The sequence below is a fragment of the Trachurus japonicus genome, chromosome 16 (assembly GCF_045865225.1).
Source record: "Trachurus japonicus isolate A0001 chromosome 16, Traja_1.0".
Taxonomy (NCBI): Eukaryota; Metazoa; Chordata; class Actinopteri; order Carangiformes; family Carangidae; genus Trachurus; species Trachurus japonicus.
Window position 1 is genome coordinate 30,198,435 of NC_140922.1, and position 25,131 is coordinate 30,223,565.

Consider the following 25,131-nt stretch of genomic DNA (forward strand, 5'->3'; position numbering starts at 1 on the left):
CCATAACAGTCCTCGTCCCTACGTCACCACATTCACGGCGTTCCTTGGCTGCACACACAGCCCTGCATGCCGTTCTCTCTCCTCATTGGATAAAAACTGTAGGATACGATAAATGTTTTCTCTTCGGCTCAGAGCAGAGCAGAGTGACTGACAGACCCGTGTTTCAGTCCAAACACTCTATGTAAGTGATTGCTGTCGGAAGATACAACTATTAAAGACTTATATTAACACAAATATATCACTTACTTCTGCTTTAACTAACTGCTCGGCTGGACTGCATATGCTACCTGACTGCATGCTTCTCTGACTTTCACACAAATACCAGGAGCAAGCAACAAAAACAACTGATTGTAGCCTGGCCTGTCGTGGGCTTTTACAGTCTAAACCGGTTACTCAGGTTGCACTCAGGTTACACTCCTCCACTCACAGCGTCGCCAGAGCCCAGACCGTGGATCATTGCCAGAGACATACTGTGGGCGGGGCTTAAAGTGAAACTATAAAGTGAGCAAGTCTGAGTTTGTGACCGAATCTCACTGTGAAGGAGTGATATTGTGTAAGTAACGTTTGAAACTCTTCTTCAGTGACTGAATCTGTCTGGACACAACCCGAACACCCAGGTGATGAACTGTCAGGGCTTCAGTTACAGTCTGCTCTGGATCTCTGTCTGCTGGATACTCGGTGAAGGTAAACAGATACGTTACTTAGCCTACCAGATTACTAGAGCTGCACAATATCGTTTGAGCATCTCCATCGCAATATGCCATGTGCACTAGTCACATCCATAGACTGTAAAAAGAATGGACGTAGCGTCCGTGACGTCACCCATTGGTTTGGGGGAGTCTGTTTTGTGCCGCTACTACGGGGGTTTGAGCCGCACCATGTTGGATTCTACTTGCCATATTTGGAGCGGTGGGAGTTTTAAAAAAATTCACCCCCCTCAGAGTGTGTGCGGGGGTAGAAACTATCGGTTGAGACCAAAAAAATGAAATGTACCAGGCTGTAAATATGTTTTTTTAAGCTGTAAAATCGGCTATTTTAACATGGGGCTCAATTGGAGTTGCTCCCTTCTGGAGCCAGCCCCCAGCGACAGCCCAGGGGATTGCAGTTTTTTGAACGCGGAAGTGAGCTTCACTTCTCAGACCGACAACTGCCCCCTTGGTCACATCGCAAGATGTGCAGTGTTTTCTCTCCAAACCAACGGTAGGCCTACATGCTACAGTTTTGCAACTTTCATCTAAATGTAGCCCCTTGCTGAAACTTTTGATAATAATAAATGTATGGTTAATAATACACTGTGGGGAAAAAACTCCCTTTCGTTACCTTAAGGATGAAAACAGCCACTAAAAACAACGGCTGTAAAAATGTATCAGATAAATATTTTATGATAGTTACTATGGTGACAGCAGCTGTCAAGGAAGATTTCAAACTCAAACTGTAAAAAAAAATCTGATAATACATATATTGCATCCTGACAGCATAGAGGTGTTGGTTATTTGTTTTTAACAATAAGTGTTTTGCTCCATAAGTTAAAAAAAAAAAAAGAAAGAAAGAAAGAAAAAAATATGTTTTTTTGTGATGATATGTGCTTGCAGTTGCAGCATGGGAGTGGACTTTTGTGTGGAAGTAGGATTTCCTACGAAGAAGAATATTGAGGAGGAGGAGAAAAGCACTGTCACCACTTGCAGTCCTGAGATAGCCTAGTTTCTGGAGTTGGAGTTGAACTTCGAAGACTTCATGAACACCTCTTCTCTCTGGACTTTAATTCTCCTCTTGGCTTTTGTCTCCTGCTCACCCGTTACAGGTAAATAGATACATTATCAACACATAAACTCCCCCAAAACAGGTCTATTTATCAGCTATTTTCAAATTTTTGTTGTAGGAGCCATGATTTGGGTTTTCTGATCTGTAGTCTCAGTCTGTACACTTTATTATGAGTTGATCTTGTTGGTTTTTTGTTAATTGTTAACAGTTTGATCTTAAGTACAGAAATCTCAGTGAATTTCTTTTGTTGGACAGTCTTAGCCTCTCAGCTCATTTGGTTGAAGTCGCTATATCAATAAAACAAGAATCAAGTTATGACTGATGTCTAGTCCAGTCATTGCTACAGAGCTGTGTGAACCTCAAAGTTTTTGGATTCACAAGTGAAATATTAAACATACAATCGATCAAATATCAGACTTCCCTCACTGTACAAGTTTTTTATCTCCATTTTCCAGGTGAGGTTAGGATGATCTGTTCATCTCAGCCAATCGTTGCAGAGCCAGGAGATGATGTCATCTTACCGTGCCAACTGGACCCTGCAATAAACGCGCAGAACTTTATTGTAGAGTGGTCTAAACCTGACCTCAGACCCGATCCCTCAAAAGGTCTGTAACGCCGCATTATGTAATAATGACGCATTATGTAATAATGTAATAAATCTTCACGTCATTATGTAATAACGCCGCATTTTGTAATAATCTGCCGCATTTTGTAATAAAAATCTTGAACGCAATATGTAATAAACTTTGCCGCATTTTGTAATAAGTTGTTACATTTTACATCACTTATTACATATTGCGGGTGTTACACTTTTTTATGAAAAAAATGTAATAATTTGGTGCATTATGTAATAAACCACCAAAATGGATGTCTTAATTAGAAAAAAATTAACACTGACTTTAAGCATACCAGCATGCATGAATCATAAATATGAATTAATTTCTAAAACCAGTAGGACGGTCAAATCTAACTATCTATCTATCTATCCACCAGATGCGCTTTTCTCCGTGCCGCTCGGCTGGCGCCTCGGCCCCTCAGATGTGTGTGTGTGTGTGTGTGTGTGTGTGTGTGTGTGTGTGTGGGTATGTGTATCATGTGTAGCCCGTATGTGTGTGTCGCCTGTGTGAATGTGTGTGTTAAATCTCACTCGCGCTCTGTTAAGATGAATAAACAAATCGCTGCAGAGCACGAGCCTGGCACAGAGGTGCGCGCTCTGGCGCATCTGGCACAATCTGTTAAAGGAAACTGGCTCCGCTCCGCGGCTATTTCGCGTCCGACGTCTATGTTAAGCACATGTTTTTATTGATATTGTAGCGTCCGACCCAACGTAACTATACAACAACATAACACAAACTTTATCAGACAGCTCTCACTTCTTCCTCTGCTAGTAAAAATAGGTATCACAATTATTATTTTTTTCGTGCATAGGGTTAGTTGTCTTCTAATGAATGATGTGTAAATTTCATCAATATTTTTTTATAATGTATCCCTTTCATGGCCTGTTTTGGCGAGGGACCGCTAATATCCTTAATAAAAATGTTGAAAAACTGCAATAAAATAAAAATAATAATAATTATTATTATTTCCTCCAACTATTATGAGAACAGTCACATGTCTGCCTTTTTTTTTTCATTTTATATGGCCATGTCCTACCATACAGTTTTTTGTGACAAAAAACGCGTGGTCACGTTACTCTGTGTAAAAACATGACATCATAATACACACATGGCTAGAGGAGAGTTAAAAGACTATCATACTTTTTACTGGACCTCAATCGACCAAGGGAAAGTGGTATAATCTGATATTTTAGATCGGAGTTTTGAAAAAAGCGTCAAATCATCCAGCCCTCTCCCTCACGTATTTTACCCGGGCGGCGATGCACCATTCTTGGGGAGCGCTCTGGCAGGGCCCCCTCTCTGGTTCTCCGGGCCTGGAGCTTCTGGGACTGGTTCTCGTTTTACAGCTGCTGCTTGCAGATGATGATAATTTTTCAGTAATTTAAATGGATCAGCTGGGCACATTTTGATAAAATGTTAAATCTGGTGAAAATCAGAGGCAAAATCACTTCCAGCATCATCAGCCCGATGAAATCCCACAGCTCGACCCCCCCCAGCTCGCCCCAGCTGCGGCTCCGGGGGCGGTGATCCCAGCCGCCCCTGCCGCTGCTGGAGCAGAGCTGGACCCGGCCTGGAGCTCCAGTCGGACCGTGGTCCATGTCATCCCTCCACAGACGAACATGACCCGGGCGTATTATTGTCGGTGGGCAAGGGGGGAGGGAGAGACGCGGAGCGGTTACCATCCGCGTGGGACCCGCTGTCGGAGGAGACCGCTCTGCTCAGCGGGGAGGAGGAGCAGCGTGTATTATTGTTAATGTTTTTTCTAATTAAGACATCCATTTTGGTGGTTTACATAATGCACCAAATTATTACATTTTTTTCATAAAAAAGTGTAACACCCGCAATATGTAATAAGTGATGCAAAATGTAACAACTTATTACAAAATGCGGCGAAGTTTATATTGCGTTCAAGATTTTTATTACAAAATGCGGCAGATTATTATAAAATGCGGCGTTATTACATAATGACGTGAAGATTTATTACATTATTACATAATGCGTCATTATTACATATTGCGGCGTTACAAGGTCTGAGCTGGGATCACTATGTGCACCTGTACCATGATGAGCGAGAGATCCTGGAGCTGAAGATCCCATCGTACATCAACAGGACTCAGCTGTTCACAGAGGAACTGAAATATGGAAACATATCACTCAAGATCCTGAATGTAACATCTGGAGATGCAGGGAGATACACGTGTTTCATCCCAAACTTAGAGCCTGCAGTTGTTCAACTTGTTGTTGGTGAGCAAATTTGATACGATTTTAGTCGTATTGTAGTTGATTTTCATGTTGTGTTTCTTTTAATGTTGTGTTGTTAAAATTTTGGACCCAGCCTTCAAAACCAGGACGACAGAGACGCCACCGTACTCCGGATATCTCCAAACTCCTGATCAAAGAGACAAGACGGACGATAAAGGTGAGGAAACAGTCCGACTGGAATAAGACTCATTTTCAGACAATGCAGTGTTTTCTGTCCTGTCAGTGACTGTAGCTGTTGTTTCATTCTTTCACAGAAGTTGATCAGACAAGACGGGTCGTGCCTGTGATTTCCTTATTATTATTTGTCTCAACTGTGATTGTCATTGGATTCTTGATTAAGCGACAACGCCAAAAACAAGCACAAAAACATGTAAGTAAATTAACAAACATTGTCAATTCCTGTAATGTCAAACTTGTCTGGGATCTTTCTGACTAATGGATGAACATCGGATCTCTCTTCATCCAGGATGTGGAGTGTGATGTCGTCCTAAACACACAGTCTGTTGTACATGTCACTGTCCTGGATCTTTCAAATTAGTTTGAGGATTCAAAACAACAACTCCCGGTTGAAAGAAGGTGAGTTATTTGGAAACTCACAAAGGTTTCATCTCCTGAATGAAGTTTTTTTTTTATTTTTTATTTCCTGATTATGTTACTCACTTATTAGTTGTGTTTCTTTAAAAAACTAATGTGCTCTTTTTCCTTTATCCACAGCTTCAAAAACTGGATCTAATCCCTTTGGTGGAAACAGATGACTTTAAATGACACCTGTTAAAACTGTTGGCTTTTCTTTTTTTAATGGGCACTTTTGGTTTTGATTTTCGGAAAGAATAACTTGGATCACAAATGTTACAGATCAGCAGCAGAGTCACTTTGTATGAGACATTTTAATCCCCAAGGGAAGATGGACACCAAACACTGCTGCAGTCATAGTTTTTTCACTCCAGATCAAGTTGCACATTTCTGACAGTGACTTTTGATCCTTGAAGACTTTTCAACAAGATCCAACCAGCTCTGATGTCAAAGCTGAGTGATGGTGCAATATGTAAATATAATGTATAAATGTCTAAGATAATGTGTCAGAAAGTTGCAGTTGGTCTCACAGGCTCCAAACTCTCACGGTGTTGTTAAAAGAGGAGCTGTTGCAACAAAGACGTTTCTCTTTAGTCACAATGAGGAAACTTTGTCCTGTTGTCTAGTGTCCTCTAGTGGTTGGAAAGATGTAACTAACATTAAATGGAGCAAGGTCCCTTTATTGATCTTTCTTCTCTGCAGAAGTATTACGTTAAACCTCTGTCTACAGCACTTAGGATGTGTTATGATGTATGTATCATGGTTACATATTTGCCCAGGACATTTTTGTGATTTCACGGTTGCCTTTCCTGACTCATTGTCTGTTTAATTTGGTAGGGGCGGTAGGGACCCTTCACTACCAATATCCAGCAACTACTGTGTAGTCCGTGTCAATACAAACGCTTTGCATAGTGTTAAGTCAATGATTATTTAACCTATAACATTACAGAAGGCATTAAATTCTTGTATTCTCTTTGGATATTCAGATAATATGCATTATATAAACATGTCAAATAACTGATATTTTCTTTCTGATTATGATTGTTTGCCTGATCAGCTCTACATGACGTGAAATTGATTGGAAATGCAAAAAAAACACCATCAACTTTCAGGAGGGCTGCCTTGGGCAACTTTTATGTCCCCAGTTCCACCAATGTCAAAATCAAACCTACTCCGTTGGAAGTCAGCATATTATTATTTTGGCTGTGAGAGAGTGAGTGGGCGGGGGAGGTAGAGAGAGAGAGTGAAAAGAGAGAGAGAGGGAGGGAAGTGGGGCATGAACTCATACTCATCAGTCATTCAATTAAAACTGAGCAGAGTCAGACAGAAAGAGAAACACTGACATCTAGTGGTTCAATGATGAAGCTGAAACTCTGTCACTGTTTATTTTTACTCAAATTATTCCACTTTGCTTTAATTCATCATTTTAATCTTTTTTTAAATGCAAATTAGATTTTTACTGGCTTCTTTGTAAAGTAGTTCATGATGGATTTTATGTATGGATTTCAAACACAGAGCTGTAAAATATCATATATTCTGTATTTATGTCCCTTTATCAAGTTTAAGACTAATGTTGCTGTATATGTATATTGTAGGAGCCATTCTTTAGAAAGTGTTTTATGCAAGTACTTTACCTTGACCACAAGGGTGAAGTACCTTTTCATTTTGTTTGCTTAACACCCAGCAGCTGCGTGAAATGAAGGGTTATTAGTTTGAGTTGGATGGTGGTGGGTTCTCATACAGTAGTTCATACCGACAGCCAGAGGAAAGCCAGTGATCTTTGTTTTTGCTCCAGTCCACATCCACTACACGGTCATTTTCTGTTTTATTAATAACCTTTTTTGTTACAATAAATATATTTCTTCTTCTGGAATCGAGTAAAGATCTTCCTCAAGCCACCATTAGGTGACTAATAAGTTTTTGTTTTTGGATAGTGACCACATATATAATTATGAGTCATACATCACACAGGCCAGATACATCTTCTGGATATATGATACGACAGGGAAGATATTCATTTCATGGCTAAAAATTGTATGGCCGTGTATTGAAATATCTACACATTGATTTTATTTTGACATGTATGATGATTTATAGATTTGATTTACATGCTTAAAGCAGAAGTAAGTGATCCGGTCGTTTTGGCTAATGCTGCATTCCAGGTAGGCTTTTGAAACCGTAAATTACAGCTTCAAGTCACAACTTACGACTTTGTAGCGTTCCAGGCAACCCACTCGTGTTTTTCCGACCTGTTTTACCGGTGAAAGTCACTATAACGGCCACTCGTAACTTCCGACCGGTGAACTCGTACCAGATCGAACTGGTACGACTTCACAGGTCGGAAAAACACGAGTTACGAGTTTCCTTGAACGCACCATAACAGTCCTCGTCCCTATGTCACCACATTCACGGCGTTCCTTGGCTGCACACACAGCCCTGCATGCCGTTCTCTCTCCTCATTGGATAAAAACTGTAGGATACGAGAAAAGTTTTCTCCTGGGCTCAGAGCAGAGCAGAGAGACTGACAGACCCGTGTTTCAGACCAAACACTCTATGTAAGTGATTGCTGTCGGAAGATAGAACTATTTAAGACTTATATTAACACAAATATATCACTTACTTCTGCTTTAAATAATTTATCCTATTGGTTATGTACAGTAATGTAGGTTTTTCAACGTCCATCTTCTAATTTGTTAACTAATTTGTTTCTGTTTATAGTAGGATGGATGAATTAGCATATCTTAGAACATAAAGTCAAGTAGATTTAGAGATTTTAACATGACTAACGTACTGTGAAAATGGTCAACTCAGTTAAAGCAGATATCAGGGGCACGGCCGTTTCGGCTAATGCTGTGTTCAAGGCAGGCTTTTGAAACCGTAAGTTACAGCTTCAAGTCACAACTACGACTTGGTAGCGTTCCAGGTAACCCGTAGCTCGTGTTTTTACCGTCCTGTTGTCTGTGAAAGTTCCCTATAACGGCCACTCGTAACTTCCGACCCGTGAACTCGTACCAGATCGAACTGGTATGACTTCACAGGAAGGAAAAACACAAAGTACGAGTTTCCTTGAACGCACCACGAGTTAGCAGCCCCCGCCCTTGTCAGGCATCAATTGGTCCTCGTGCTACGTCACCACATTCACGCGCATCCCTTGGCTGCACACACAGCCCTTCGTGCCGTTCTCTCCCCTCATTGGATAACACTTGTATCCCACAAGGAAAATTTTCTCCTCGGGTTACAGCAGAGCAGAGTGACGGAGAGACTCGTGTTTAGGCTGAAATACTTCATGTAAGTGATTGCTGACGGAAAATAGGACTATTTAGGACTTATATTAACAAAAACATTCCACTGATATCTGCTTTAACTCGTCAAACCTTTAACTCAGTTTGTTGTTGTTTGGTTCCTTTCATCTTTTAGCTCCGCGTTTTATTCTTTATTAGGCCTCGTTCACTTTATGTTTCAGTCACAGCCTTGTTTCTAGATTAATGCTGAAGTAACCTGTGTAAACCACTACACAGCTGAGCAATGACTTTTTAAAACAACAAACACACAAAGTTAGAGACGGTGGAGAAACTGAAGCGGTTAGCATCATCAGGTGGAACAGGTGAGTGGAGGACAAAGTGAAGCTGTGAGGACGATGAACACTGGACTTACATGGCTCAGGTGGACAACAGACGACCCTCAAGCTAATAACACAACAGCGGCCACATGTCCGAGCTGTGAGCTTCTACCGTCACCTAGTGGTCAAACTACAGCAGTGCAACACCCACCACATGTAAACAATGAGGCTGGAGTTTCTCTTCTTGTTATTGATCATCTCTCTGATTATTTGTGTTCAGCAACAGCTGGAAAACACCTGCACCGTTTCTAGGAAGGAACCCTCGGTCTTGTCTCTGTAGTTTTAGGTAAATTTCTCCACCAAAACTTGAAATGACTCATGAACTAAAAAAAAAAACTCCCGTCCTGCGTCCTGCCAGGCAGCTGCACCAGATCTGTGTTAACCTTATACTCACTTATCTGTTTGGTTATTGTTTAACAAGTTTACACATCAATAAATGAAAACAGGTCACACAACACAACACACACACACACACACACACACACACACACACACACACACACACACACACACACACACACACACACACACACACATACACTGTGGAGAGACAATAAACTGTCAATGAATAACTAACTCTGCAGGCTGCGAAGTGAGCCAACGGACAAAACCGACACTTCCTTTGAAGATGCAGCTTTTGTTTGTGCAGAACAAGTTCAGTTCAATAAATGACTCCGATTTACAATAACTGAGCAAAGAGGAAGTATATAAAAGACAATTACTAAATGATTTACCATTAAAGATAAAAAAGAGGAGGTGCAATGTTTTAAAAATAGGATATTATTGCAGGTAGGCTATAGAGCAGGTATAGGGATGTCCATGTAGCTTAAACAAAGAATCAAAAGGCTGCCAGCTGGGTTTGCATATAATCAGACTGTTCCCATTCATTCTATAGGGAGAGCTATAGGCTACAATAAGAAGTCAGTTTGCAGCAGGGCGTCTCTGAACACAGAGTCCTTCATTAGTTTTGACATTTAAACTTTGCACAACCTGATTGATTTAATCCGTCAGGTTGAAACTGGCTCCATGCACATACAAATAACTCATCATCATTCACACCTGTCTCTGTTCTTTGACTTCATCCACTTCTCTTTTTCTCCCCCTTCTTTGTTTCTATAGCTATTGATATGTATTGATAATCTGTGGGCGACTTTCCTCTCACTTCTTTCTTCTTCTTTTCTTGAACTCCGTTATTAAACTGTCTTGGTCTTTTAGTTTCCCTTCTTCTTTCCTCGTCTTGTTTTATCTCAGTTCACTGTTTGTGTCTCACATGACATCTTCGGTCTTTCATTTCCCATTTTGTGGGAAATTTCTCGCTGTATAGGAAATACTGTGTGAAACAGTGTGGGAAAAATACCGAATGCTGTGAATTACTCACTCTGTTGTTGAGTAACAGCATTACGTATTATTTTATTTTCCCCGATTGGTTATCTAAAAAGGTCCCACGTGATCAAGATAATGGGAAAGTTATCATTGTAATTCCCCCTAAATAACCATAATATAATAAACGTTTAGTTTTACAATGTTTTTATATTAAAATCTCGAATAAATTATTGATCACCAGGGCCGTTGCTAGGAATTCTGGGGCCCCGGAAAGGATACTAAAGTGGGCCCCTGTCCCCTGACTTTTCCACTTTTTATTCTTAGACTACTTATGTATTATCATTTTTTATTTAGCCTTCTTTGTTTTGATTCTAATGCAGCATTACACTGCAAAAACTCAAGTATCTTAGCAAGAATATTTGTCTTATTTCTAGTCAAAATGTAATTTCTAGTCAAAACAAATCTCATTATACTTAAAATAAGACACATCATATTAAAAGTAGCTTGTTTTTAGACACTTTTTACTTCTTTCAAGCATATTTTCACTTGGAATAAGTAGAAAAAATCTGATAGTGGAGCAAGTTTTTCTTCCTTATTACAAGCACAAAAAACTTACTTTCACTGGCAGATTTTTCTATTTATTGTGAATTTGTTGTATGTAAAATTGTGAGTATTAGTCAGGGTCTTATGCAGAATAATTCAGTCATACAAAGATTAGACTACTGGGGTCTTTTATGGGCCCCACTGGGCGCTGGGCCCCTAGAATTATCATCACCTTTCTCCCCTACACAGCGGCCCTGTTGATCACACATCTTTTTGCAGCTCCAAAAACATTTTCTGATCCAGTCTGTCCACATTCACAACCTGACATTCCTCCGCTTCGACCACTAGATGGCAGCAGACAAACACTGACAGTTACAGCATCTTATGAAATCATTGCTGCGAGATGGGCAACACTGTGTGCAGTGCCCTCCAGTGCTGCACATGGCTATTAATGAGGAAAAAAACAAGAGCAACAGTGAGCAACTCATCATTATTGGAAGGAATAGATGAATAGATAAATCTCATCATGATAATTAATTGATCAGCAGATGTCTGGTGATGAATTAAACACAGAGCTGCAGCGCTGTGAAAACCGGAAAGAGGAACAGTGCGTGTTTCTCTTTCACCTGTCAAAGATACAAACCAAACCTTATTATTACACAACGTAACTCAACACAACATGCTTTTCATTTCACTAATACCTCACATAGCTCTCATATATCTCAGCTGGACTGCAGGCAGCTATAGACATGCTACCTGACTGCATTCTCCTCTATATTGTCTTTCACACAGATACCATGGGGGCGACACACAACAACAAAGACGGGAGTGTTCTGCATTCATTCAGTTTTATTTTCGCCGATCCAGATAATCCAGACTGTGAACAGGTCAACTCCCGAGTTCCCACGCTGCTGCTGCTGCTGCTGCTGCTGGTGCGGTTGCTCATACCTGTTTTTCCCTCCATCATCATAAAAACAACACACAGACACAGTTTTTTCCTTATGCAAGTCTGCACATTCCTGTTTGTCAAAGTCCTGATATGATCTCTGTTGCACTTGTAGCTTTTCTCTATGAGTGACTGACTGAGTGTTGTTTTTTTCTCCTGCAGTTCAGACAAAACATGACGAGAGGGGGAAAATCCAATCATGCAATCATTATAGTTTGTACATGATAAAAAGGTTGCAGCACAGGTTAATGATCAAATCTGCAAATGATCAAACACAATGGCCTCCCTTGATTATTCTCACCGGTGGTTTCAGTTTTACCTGAGAGAGGAGCTCTGCTTCTTAAACAAATACCTGAAGAGCAGCAGCGCTGAGCAGGAAGAGTGCAGCGAGCAGCAGCAGCAGCAGCAGTTATTACTCTGGTTAATCCCCGAACATCACGCTCCACTTCTCTGGGCAGTGGGGATTTTTACTACTACTACTACTACTACTACTACTTACAATAATACTACACCTAAACTACAACTTCCAATTCATCTTCAGATTTCCTGTAAAGTTTTGCCTGATGCAGAAATGTAATAAATGACCTACATGTCTCCACATCAGGGGAAAATCTAATAACAGATAACAGACGGCACAAAATGTGTGCATGAACATATTAAAAATATCCATATCTTGGTTTTTAGATGGTTTAAAATGTTGCAACCATATGTATATATTGTATGTATAAGCTTGTGTGTTTCATTTTAATTCTCAATCTTTATGTCTGTTTATCTTCCTGTTGCAAAGACTATTTATAAATATCAATATATTTTATACATATATTGCATAATGGAGATTACCTGCATGCAAATAGGCTATATTGTATTTGCACACAGATAAAACTACATGTCAGTGAGGTCGGTTTTGCATCTTATTGATGGAACAACTTAGGCTATATAATAACTGATAGTGTTCAGTGTATTTCTATATGAAATAAAATACCTATATTTATATGTAATATTAAAACCTTGAGCTTCTTCAAGTACATCATTTTATATTTATACTAAGCGAGGCATTCACCAAACAACAACAACAAAGACACAATCACCTGGATCTATATTGTCAATAAAAGTCAATAAAAATGTATATTGTTTTATATCAGTGGTGCGTTCAGGGTCATAATGTGAATAGATGTGTTGAGCTCAGCAACATTTGTTTTGAGTTTGAGTCCAAAAGAAATTCAGCAAAACTTTAATGATCATGGAATTTCCAAAAAAAATTAAAAAAGAATGCATGCACCGTGTGTTTATGTGTGTGTGTCTCTCTCTCTCTCTCTCTCTCTCTGTGTGTGTGTGTGTGTGTGTGTGTGTGTGTGTGTGTGTGTGTGTGTGTGTGTGCTCGTTTTGGTTGTGCGTGGGTGTTTCCAGTCAGTCATTGGCAGGGAGGGGGAGGTGTGAGTAACAGTGACTCAGAGTGAGGTACAGAACTGAGGGACAGATGGAAAAGACAAGGTCCAGAACCCCCCCACCCTAACTCCATGTCCAACCCCACCACCACCACCACCATCACCAGCAGCAGCAACAGCGCCACCACCTGGACCAAACACAGTATCACAGACTGTAATACACTGTAAAAACTCAAAATCTTTCCAAGAATATATTATGTCTTATTTCTTGTCAAAATGTCTCAATTTTAGTCAAAACTAATCTCTTTCCACTTAAAATAAGACTCGTCGCCTAAAAATTAACTTGTTTTTAGATAATTTTCACTTGTTTCAAACACATTTTCAATTGAAATAGGTAGAAAAATCTGCCAGTGAAAGCAGGTTTTTTTGTGCTTGTAATAAGAAAGAAAAACTATTGGATTTTTCAAGTGAAAATATGCTTGAAAGAAGTAAAAAGTGTCTAAAAAACAAGCTACTTATTATGTGATGAGTCTTATTTTTAGTATAATTAGATTTGTTTTGACTAGAAATGACATTTTCACTAGAAATAAGACAAATATTCTCTGTAAGATTTTGAGTTTTTGCAGAGCAGAAGCAGGGATAAAAAAAAGAAAGAAAAGAAGATAGATCAGCCCTGAGGCTAAATAAGAAAAAGTGAAAGTAAACCTCAGAGGAGCTGCATGGATCAACACCTGGCAAAGCACAACCTGGACATGAGGCCTGTCCAACGCAAACATGGCAACCCAGACCAAAAAAAAAAAAAAACACACACACACACATACAACAAAACAAAACAAAAGTGTGTCAGTTAAGTTAAGAGGAAGAGGCCGAGTGGCACTTCCTGCTGCAGCTGCACAGAGAAAACCTAAATACAAGCAATAAAGCAACGACACAGTCTAAAGAAAATGGTGCCAGAACTTCACAACCTATAAAAACCTGTTCAACAACATCGAGCCAAGCTGTTTCTCATTTCTCAGTGTGACTCACTGCTTCACCTTTACATTCATTGTGTAGTTTCAGTCAGACCTCAGGAGGCGGATAAGCATAATTTTCCAAAATGTCAGAAGAGACAGCTGCACATCCCTTTACACAGGGTACAGTCATTTATGTAGCTGTGTGTTTACTTCCTAATGCTGAATAGCCTGTATGTCAAAAAAATGTTGATTTAAATGTCATTTTTCAGAGCAGGTGTTTTACCTCAGCTCGGACATTTGTGCTTCACCCGGGTATTTCCTTTCTTTTTATTCGAGTTTGAAACCTTTTACTCCATTGAAATTCGATCGGAATTCACCATGAAGACAGTGACTGGTTATTTTACAAAAACAATATGATTACCAGTAATATGTGAAATCACAGTGAGAGGGGATATTCTACATGCAAAACTGTAATTACATGACACATCTGTCTCTGTGTCGACACTGGGATGTTATTAGAAACGTTTATGTGGTAAAAGATGTTTTTGATAGTTTGTTTATGTTTTTACATTTGCATAATATCAAAATATATTCATAGGTTTTTGGAGGTGGATCTGTGCAATATACATACATTTACCGGTACATAAGTGTATGCGGGCTAGAGATATGTATACAATAAATGCACAGAAGTTTCTGAAGCATCAGTGAAACCATGGCAACAAGCATCAACAGTAAATGTGTCTTTAAATGGATTTATAATTGTTATTATCATGATTATACTCTTGGACATTTTCTCTTCTGAAATCGTAAACAGAGTCTTTATAACATGATAAAAACCATCAAAGGTACCTGTTTGTTATATACGTATGTAAGTTTATGATGAATTCTGTTTTTATGTGTTTTTTTTATAATATAATGTGTATTTCTTACATTACCGGGTATATCAAAATGTATTGATAGGTTTTTGGGGGTGGATGTGTGCAGTATAAACATATTTATATAATTGTATGAGCTAGACATAGTGTTTTATTATGATCATACAGACAGTTTAAGTGATTTAATCTGACCTTTTTTGCTCATCGTTTTTCACTTGAATTTGTCTGATTTTGAATTTTTTTTGTTTTTCTCTTGGAGATTTGATCTTATTATATACTGATTATTAATGATATAATATTAAAGACAATTTAAAGGTAAAATAACTCCTCCTCTGCTCCGTAACTCCATGTTTATGTGGAATAACATCTTTTTGTTTGTAAATTCTTCAAGGCGACAACGAAAACATAGTTTTTCTTGCGCTGATCAATTTTGAGATTTTGGGCTATTTTGCTTCCTTTGCATGTCTTCTTTCAGACTAGAGGAAAGAAATGGTAGAAAATACACATTAAGGTGGTTATTTTACTTCATCTTGTCTTCTTTCATCTGTAGATTTCTAACCCTAACCCTTTGTTAATATATCATTCATTTTCACAACAATTTATTTCTAAAAACATGGTAAAAATTAGATTTTTCAGGGCTGGTGACAGTATTTTCTCATTTACAGATTGATAAAAAGAGATATCCAAAATTCCCTTTGTAAAAACCTTTGACTCCAATATGTCAATAAAATTAAACAAGAATTTTGAAAGTGGCTTTATCCATTGTTCAGATTCTGTTCTGGGAATGTATGCAAATGAGCTCATATTTAATTAGACATTGCCTTATTTACATATTTAAACATAAAGTTTGACAAAACTTGTAATACAAAAATTTATTTTCTCAATGTGAGTGATAAACTTGGGAAGTTTCATGGTGATATCTGTTAAATTAAGTTAAAATCTGTTCATTTTTTTTTACCTGTAGTGTCTCACCTTGAACAACTTACGAATTCTATTTGTTTACATGTGGGGTTTTTTTCTAAAATAATGTTTCATATTTCCAAAATATCAAACATATATGGATAATTATTTGAATGGATGCGTGCAATATATGCTTATGACAACGTATGAAATTGTTCCAGTGTTTGATTTTACATGTAAATCTACTTCCTGCTTGGGAATTCAACACACATTATACTTTTGCATACAGGAGGATTACTTCTGCTTTTTTATGGATGGATTATTATTATTATTATATAGAAATTTGCATTAACGTAGTCGGGTATTTTTAGTTTGTGGTGTTTCTATTTTTTACTCAATAAAAGGATATGAGTTCTTCTCCTACTTTGGAAATTCTGTGTGTTTCTACTTGTGTGGTGATGGCAACCAAGCAAATGATGGATTTGAATATGCGAGGCGGTGAAACGAGGCGGTGCTGTCCCACCTCTACAGGAAGTCGGCGGGGATCTCCCCTCGCTTTCAAACTACAACAGTCTCCTCATCAACAACACAGGCTCCTTCTTTTCTCCTCTTTTGATGTTATATACTGTTATTCTAGTGTCCAAATCTCTTCCTTTGTCTATCCGTCTTCAGTTCCTCCAGACTTTATCGTCAGTGCTTCCTCTGCTTCAACCACATACACACAGAGGAACCGGACGTTCAAGCTTCGAGCTTCCTCCTTCAGAGAAATAGGGAAACACATAGGTGGGATTCTTGTAAACCTGTTCACCATTGACCACAAGGGGGTGTGTTAACCTGATCCTCCACGAGCAAGACAAAAGCCCTTTGTCTCCGACACGCAGTGAGAAAGTCCAGCCCCCTTCTGCTACTTCTGCTTTGTGTGTGTGTGTGTTACGTGCACAGCGTGATGTACAAGCTGCATTGAGGTTGTGTTGACAGCAAACACAAGCCCTCGTCCTTCACTGACTTCACTTTTCTTCATCATGTCCCCAGCTTTTTTTTTCTTTTTCATCCCAACCCACCGAGGGAGCATCAAACAAAACCACATGAGACACATTCCTCAGCGTCTGTGACTGTTCACACACTCATACAATACAAACCACCAGACCAGTCTCAACATGGAGCTGCAGGAGGAGGAGAAGAGCCTATCTTCGTGTCCTCGACAAAATAAAAGTCCTATAATCAGGCTGCTTTGTTGTAAAGTCATCTGAGTCAGGAACTTCTGCTCATAACGAGATGCAATAAAGATATAAAATAGGTGTAAGTACCCTACAGTGACAGTGACATTCAGCGTGGTAAAATCAAGGTGAGACTGAAATGTGGTGAAAGGTCGGATTTGCCATGACAAAGCAATTTGTGGGTGTGGCTTCAGCAGCGAACAGGTGTAGGTAGGGCACATGAATCACACTGTAGGTCGAAGGTATGTGATGATATGAAAGATAGAGACTACTTTTGCCATTGAAGTTGGTCCTGTTGCACTGGTAGAGTCTGATAAAAGGAAGTTTTGCTCATTAGGTTTCCTTAAACACCAACCCTAACTCTGACCATGAAATTTAAGGCTTTTTTCCATATCTTAGATTTATACTTAAGGGGTTAAAGCGGTTTTTACTGCCCCCATGTGACTGTTAAGTAGCAGGCCTGGGCTGCACGAGAAATGAAAGTGCTCACTGCATGTGCAGAGTGATATCATTGGGTTCGGAGTCAACTGGTGACATGATGTAGCTGATAACTTATTTGATCTACAGCGTCTTTAAAAAACAAAAAAAAACATTTATTTGTTTATTATTTCACATAGGCTATGTCTGATAACATCAGCTGCTGCACTGAGCTCAAAGTTTTAAAGAGCCAACACCCTGTTCAGAGCCTACTCCCTTTTACTGTCACTGTTGTTCCTCAACTTCTTTTTCTTCATAATTAAGATGTTTTTTTTCAAATTGATGTAATTAATTCATTGTTTTTTTCTTTTGTCTTTTAATAATAAACTTTTATGATGATTCATCAACCTGTTTGAAGCAGCAGGGCAAAGCTACCATCCAACCAGACCTCGGTCCCCTTGGTTACATCGTCAAACGTTCCAGAATGCAGCCGACAATAGAATGGAATGGACATTCGTTGCCATGGTTATGTCAACGAACATTCCAGAATGCAACCAAGAGTCGCGGTGCACCGACAGTAGAATGGAACTAGACATATATACATGGAATGGACCTTCATCGCCATGGTTGCAGTATATGACGGACAGAATAAAGTGACTTGCAGCTTCGCTTTGTGGCAGCAGCTACATGTTTTTTTTGTTTTAGGTGCAGCACTGTGACCACTAGGGGGTCCCAAAGAGCAATTCACTTGTTTAAATTTTTACAGTGCATAACTTCTGTCGATCCCTAGAGAAATCCTGCGTAGGCTAATTACAAAAACCCTTAATTGTTGTTGTAGTAGTTTATTTTAAAACTAATAATAAAAAAAAAGCAGATGATGCGTTTAGCGCAAATGCATTGTCTACTGGTTTTTTGTTTGTTTGTTTGATTTTTTTTTTTACTTTTTGTCGGCCTAGATGATATCCAGTATCCCACTCAGTATGCTACTATACCACTTTGAATATTAGCCTAAGTGTAAATGAACTCTACATGGTACCATTTCAGATTAGAATCCATAGATGGGTAAAAACATGCTAGGCTTCGTATAATGACAGATTAGAAAAATGAAATAAGTTTTTAGTGGGTGTGGAAATGATTAATAATCAGTATTAATGGCAGAAATAGAGGGCCCCCAAATAAAAATGTTTGCTCAGGACCCCATGGAGGCTTGCAGGTTTGCAGCTATAGCCTACATATTTTAGGTTTAGATTGGAAGAATTTTGTTGCCATGGTTACATTGTTAATTACAACACTGTCATTCTGCATGTCACTGACCCATCAGTCGCTCTTTGTGCTACATTGCTGACTTAATCCTTCACCCTGAATGTCATAATGACTAGGCTACACAGTGGCATGATGACGCTGAACTCTGACATGTAACTATGCATCAGGACGAGTTGCTACATAGAAATGAACCTAAAGGTCAAGTTTTATCTGAGTCTTATCAGATCAAGTCCACGTTACCACCGGTACACTTGGTTTATTGGATATAAATTCAATACTCATCTGGTTCAATTTAACATGTGATCGGCTGCAATAAGTTTTATTATGAATTTGACCTTGAATTTATGGAACATTACCTGCATTATACATTTATTTGTTTGTTCATTCGTACAAAAAAGACACAGTGCAACCTTAATATTCATATTTACATTACCATATTCTAGTTTTCTATGTATTCTTATTATGTTTTATTGATCTTTGAGAAACTGGATGTCATGCACTTTACACCTGTGAACCAATAAAGCATTACTGCATGTGCTGCAGTGATTAAACTCAAACTGCGTACGCTCAGTTTAAAAAAAGGAAATGTAATGTACTTTTGCAACTGTCAGCTGCAACTTCCAAAGTTTGTGAGTGATTTATCACCTATAAATGGTTTATAGATAATAATCAGAGCATAGTTTGATATTTTAAACTCTGAATCGTCTCTGAGTCAATGTGACAAAATGTTCTTTTAAAATATGGAGCAGTTACATAAATCCACCTGAGTCACTAAACCTGAATAAACACTTTTTAAGAACATCATTGTTCCAGTGACCTCTTTTTCTTTTTTTTTCTTTTTTTTAAAGGTAATAATCTCTCAGAGGATGTCGTCATACATCAGCTGTTGTATCTGCTGCCGCGCCTGCCCCGCCCAGCTGTGATGTCACCTCCAGGTGTGGCCAATGGTGTCGTCAGGATTTTCTTGATTGACTTGTAAAGACAGAAAACGAAGAAGACAAATCATCATCATCTGAGCCTTTGATGATGGAGCTTCAGTGCTGTAATCCCTGTGTAATGATGGTGTTGGTGAAGGTGTGTGTGTGTGTGTGTGTGCGTGTGTGTGTGTGTGTGTGTGTGTGTGTGTGTGTGTGGGATACACCTGGAACACCTCCACCAGGTGCCCATTAAGATTGACGCCATGGCGACCAAAGGCCACACCACATTACTCACCATGACTGTGGAGCTGCTCCACCATGGACAAACAACTTGTGTTTTATATAAATATCTTTAATAAGATATAAACTTTCCAATGCACAAGTGAAACCATGGCAACAGACATGAACAGTGAATGTATCTATAATGGATCTATTATTATTTTACAATCAGTTTTATTCTTTTAATTTGAACTTTTTCTATACTTTTTTTTTATTTTTTTTAATCTACACACTTCTCTCACTTGTCAATAGATTATTGATAATGTAATAATGATAATTCAAATGCATAAAACTCTTCATCTCCTCCATTAGTCTTATCAGTCTTAATATATGTTAAAGGGATAGTTCAATATTTTGGCAAATTGACCCATCTCCATAATCCCTATAGTTTTAGGAGTAGATTCGTTACCTTTAATTGTCGGTGCAAGCTATTTTTAGAACGGCGGAGCAGAGCCGCGAGCTGCTTAGAGCTACGCTACGGAGGCTCATGGGATTTCTTGGTTTCCCTTCATCAAACTCATCAAATACACAATCCAACAACTCCAAAACGCAACGTAAATTCATGCAAAACCGCTGATACGCGTTCACATCGGGTGCAGTTTTTCATCAAGCAGTCTCTGCATTTCCCTCTAAAACAACTCTGTGTGGTAACGTTGTGTTATTATCTCATAGCGTGGTGAATGTGCAGGTCACAACGTGTCCACAACAGCGTTTTGGAGTTGTTGGATTGTGTATTTGATGAGTTTGATGAGGGAAACCAAGAAATCCCATGAGCCTCCGTAGTGTAGCTCTGAGCAGCTCGCGGCTCTGCTCCGCCGTTCTAAAAATAGCTTGCACCGACAATTAAAGGTAACAAACCTACAGCTACGACTATAGGGATTATGGCAATGGGCCAATTTGCCAAAATGTTAAACTATCCCTTTAAATGTTTACATTTTATCAAATTACATTGATAGGTTTTGGGATGGATGTGAGCTAGCCATGTTGATCAATGTATGAAAAGTGTTCCAATGTATTATTTTAAATATAAATCTGTGTATAAATGTAGAAACTCCTGTATCCAAACATGTTTTCATCAGAAATGTCTACCAGCTGATTTCCCGTTGCTGCTGTTCCGGTATTTCGCACCACTCAGATCATGTGGATTCAAGCCCAAGGTCACAACTGTTTTTTTTGTGTGTTTTTTTTTCTTTTTTTACAGTCAGGAGATGAAGCCTGGAAAGGTCATAAAAGATCAGAGGGAGGAAAAAAAAACAAGTTAAACATTATGTGAAAAATATAAAAATAAAGATTGAACTCCAGTAGCCTATCACCAACCCACTGAGGCACTTTGTCTCACGTGGATGAAAATAAACAGTGACTGTAGAAACGCTGCAGGAGGACGTTTGGCCTCCAGACGTTTTGGTGATGAGGGGAAAAAAAAACACGTGAAAATCACAGGCCGACCAACGCTGAGGGTGTGAAGTGCTGCGATGGAAGAACTCGCCCAGCTGAGACATGTCGGGGCGAATAAGTGCCATGATGATGTCTCTATGCATGAGCGCGGAGCGAGCGTTGGGGAGCGTGTGTCACAGTTTCTGTGGTCGATGATGTCACCTGGTGAAATCAGCTTTTATTTTGACAACCAGCTGATTTGGCAAACTTCCTGTCAGAGCCGCTGAGACCGAGCCAGATCATACCGTACTGTATGTCTATTAGAGAGGTGAGATGAAAGATTTAAACATTCAGTTTTTCCATCACAAGATAAAAACAAAGGAACTGATGATGTCTCATCGAGGTTGCCATGGCACTTTGGGGAGATCTCCCACCAACCAACCAGACGGTTCCTATGTAAACACACAGAGGATGCAGTGGGCTCAGAGGTGACTCACACACACACACGAAATGCATAAATGCAGAACACAAAGGTCCAGTCACAGCAGAACGTGTTACAGACCAATGGCCGGATGGTAAAACTGCTACACACACACACACACACACACACACACAGTGGCTTCACTGTTTCCACTGACACTCGGAAAAAAATAAATGGAACAAGCACAGTGGTTCCCAACCTGTGGTCTGGGGCCCACTGACGGGCCTGTGAACAGTTAGTCCATGGGCTGGAGCCCAAGTTTTCACTATTTGGTATCACTCAAAGGGAAGAAGGCTACCTATATTTTTTTGGAAAGATAATTTTTTTGTATGATAGCCTTTCCTTTCCCCCTAAGGAAAATTGCATGTTAGATGCAGGTGCATAGCCTGTCTTACCCTCATGGTTAAGAGTTTTCTCAATGTTCAATAATATTGTGTTTGGTATCATTTTAAAGGGGACCTTCTAAGCTTTCTTTTAAACCCAATTGTGAACCATCAAAGGCATACATTTTTTCTAAGTCTGCAAGTGGGCCCACAAATCTTTGGCAAAACAGTGTAAAATTGGTGAATAGATGTGATTATATATCAAATGTAATGTTTTAAAATCTTTAAAAACATTAAATCTGCTGAAAACCATCATGGTGATGAGCCAAATATGGGAACTCTTACTCATCAAACTTTATAGCACATGAAGCATGTTTCATATAGAAAGAAGTTCTTTACACAATAAAACAAGACAACAAACATCACCCCCCAGAATAAAAACATAGAGGAATTTAAAACACTGGAAACACTAGAGACAAAAAGAATTAAAAAAAGAAAACATGTCTTAAAAAAGTTGTTGCAGATCATAATCAATTTAAAACTGCACCACTTATAATGTCTGTGTGATCATTTAAATATCACATCAATGGAGAATCAGCTGGTTAACAACAGAAAAGAGCAGATAGAGTAAAAAGGCATCATTTGGCCTCCATATTATTACAGTTTCTGATATTTTTGAAATGTTTATGCAAGAAAAAGTTGGAAAACACTGAACTAGAACAAGAGAGTTGAAATAATTAAGTGGAAAATCAATTTTGCATCCATATTTTTATCAAATAATCCCACAGATACTGGACCTTTAACTTATCATTTTCTCATACTTCATTCATATATTTCAGGTCGGTACTGGTCAGATTCCTGGATAATGGAACAGAAACTGGTGTGACGGCGTTTCTAACGAACTTCTCTCACGTGCATCATGTGATGCACCGCTAATGAGCCACAGTAACTTCCTCCATGTTGGACAGTCTCTGCGTCAAAGGTCAGAGCCGTGAACTCAGCCTCCTATTGGTCAGCCACGTAAATCTGTGTGTCAGAGTTGAAATTGCTGGAAACAAGTGGGAACTATTTTCAAAGCAAACGAGACAGAGAAGTCATGTGACCTGGGCACCCAGACGGACCAGCTGTTCTATTCTTTGGTCATTTTTTTAAAAATAGATTATATAAATAAAGTTGTATTGAATTATTCTTGTTGATTGACAGCATGTAGTGCAAGAAGAGAGAGAGAAAAAAAAGGTTGTAAAAGCATTAGTGAAACACAGGTGTGAACAGGAAGGTTGCAAACGGAAAGGAAGGAGGTCTGGTCGAAACCGTGAACATGACTGAAAGAAAAAGCCACAAACAATCCCAACAGAAACACACACACACACACACACACACACAAACACACACAGCAAGACAGACAAAGAACCCCCCTCCTCCTCCTCCTCCTCCTCTTCCAACAACCGACTCAACAGACAAAACCACAATGTAGGAAAAAAAAACAAAAAAAAACCTGACACACACTCTGCAAACCACCAGAAATGAAGCGAAGGACAATTTGAAGTTTGTGTGGGTGCAGAGTGTCCGTGGGGCCGGATAAAGCTGAATGAGTGAAAAGCTGAATGGAGCCAGACGGGGAGGGGAGTGGAGAGGGGAGGGGGGAGGATGGGGAGGGGGGAGAGGGGGGAGAGGGGGGGAGGAGGCATGCGTGGCGTTCACGGCCACATGGCAGATCGCGTTTCATTTGTCTCTGAACCCCTCGGCCGCTTTGTCTGAACGAGGGGAGCCCATTTCCCCTCGTCTTTGATGTCTCCTCCTCCCACGCTTTCACGCCTGATATACCCCCCCCCCCCCCCTCTACACTCCCAGCTCCTCCCACCCCCCAACTTTCCCCCCCTATCACCACCACCACCACCAGGCCTCCCACACAGCTACACACACACACACACACACACACATTGGGGTCTTGTCTTGTGCTCTTACGGGAAACCTGACACACATACGCATCTGGAGGCCCAGCACCTCGTCATGTGGAAAACACGCAGCAGCAGCAGCAGCAGCAGCAGCAGCAGCAGCAGCAGCAGCAGCAGCAGCAGCAGCAGCAGGTAGAGATCAGGCCAGAAAAAAGAAGAAAAAAGAATAAAAAATCTGCTTTATGTCCAAAAACAGAAACAAAATGAGGAGAAAAAACAATACAAATAAAACAACTGTCACCATCATAAGAAAAAAATACCCAGAATGCATCTTGCTGCGTTTGAATTAGGAATATGTCGCTCTGAGAAAACGAAGGAAAGACGATAAATAAACAACCCCTCGGATCCAAGTTTGGCCATGTTGGAAAAGGTCAACTATTCATCCAACCAACCAAAACACACCGAACAGACGACCTTATAAGGCAAAAAAAAGAGAAAAAGTTCAAAAACACAAAGTAAAAGCACGAAGATGAGTTTCAGTTTCAGACTTAGGAGTCTACTATCAATAATTAGTGCCACCTCCGTCCTCCGCTCTCAGATAAAAAACACTGTCCAACTCGCTGCATGATTAATACATCAGGGCCTTTTGTGTGCGTTCATGCAAAGTACCTTGAGTCAAATGAATGGGGAAGGTTCCCCCTGTTTCTGTGTTGTTAACCTTTTTACCACCCACTGCTTTTCCCTCGGGACGTCAGAGCTGCGTGGAGAGACTTTAGGGAATTTATTTATCTCGTCTAGTGTTTTCAGTCATGTGCATGGTCACTTGAATGCACGGCAGCTTGGATCACTGAAACTCTACAAAAATATGGCGTCTCGTACCGATGTTGCCCGGGTCCTATGTTCCCCTTTTTTCCCAAAAAGGGTCCTATGTTCCCCGGTCGCAATACATACTGGGGAACCGCTGTTGCCAATAGATGGACTCTCTCTACTTACCTGGACTCTATCTGGCCTGTCTAGCCTCTACCTGGTCTTTTTACTCATCTTAACCAACTCCCTTCTTCATTGCCTAAACCCAACCAATGGGACAGTTCAACTTCTCACTCAAAAATAGCCCAAAATCTGCAAAGTCATAACTCCACTGCCAGATTTTGGCACCAAAATTTGCACGTTCCCCGGGTCCTTTTTGGGAAAAGCAGGGAACAAAGGAC

General features: G+C 39.7%; 1 protein-coding gene across 1 annotated transcript; it reads left to right on the forward strand.

The window, feature by feature from the left end:
- Positions 1 to 1,689: 1,689 nt before the first annotated feature.
- LOC146972622 (myelin-oligodendrocyte glycoprotein-like) lies at positions 1,690 to 4,823 on the forward strand. Its single transcript, XM_085803232.1, has 4 exons — positions 1,690 to 1,801; positions 2,217 to 2,366; positions 4,407 to 4,622; positions 4,714 to 4,823. The coding sequence occupies exons 1-4, from the start codon at positions 1,735 to 1,737 to the stop codon at positions 4,821 to 4,823; spliced, it is 543 nt and encodes a 180-aa protein (XP_085659358.1). The 5' UTR covers positions 1,690 to 1,734.
- The last annotated feature ends 20,308 nt before the right edge of the window (positions 4,824 to 25,131 follow it).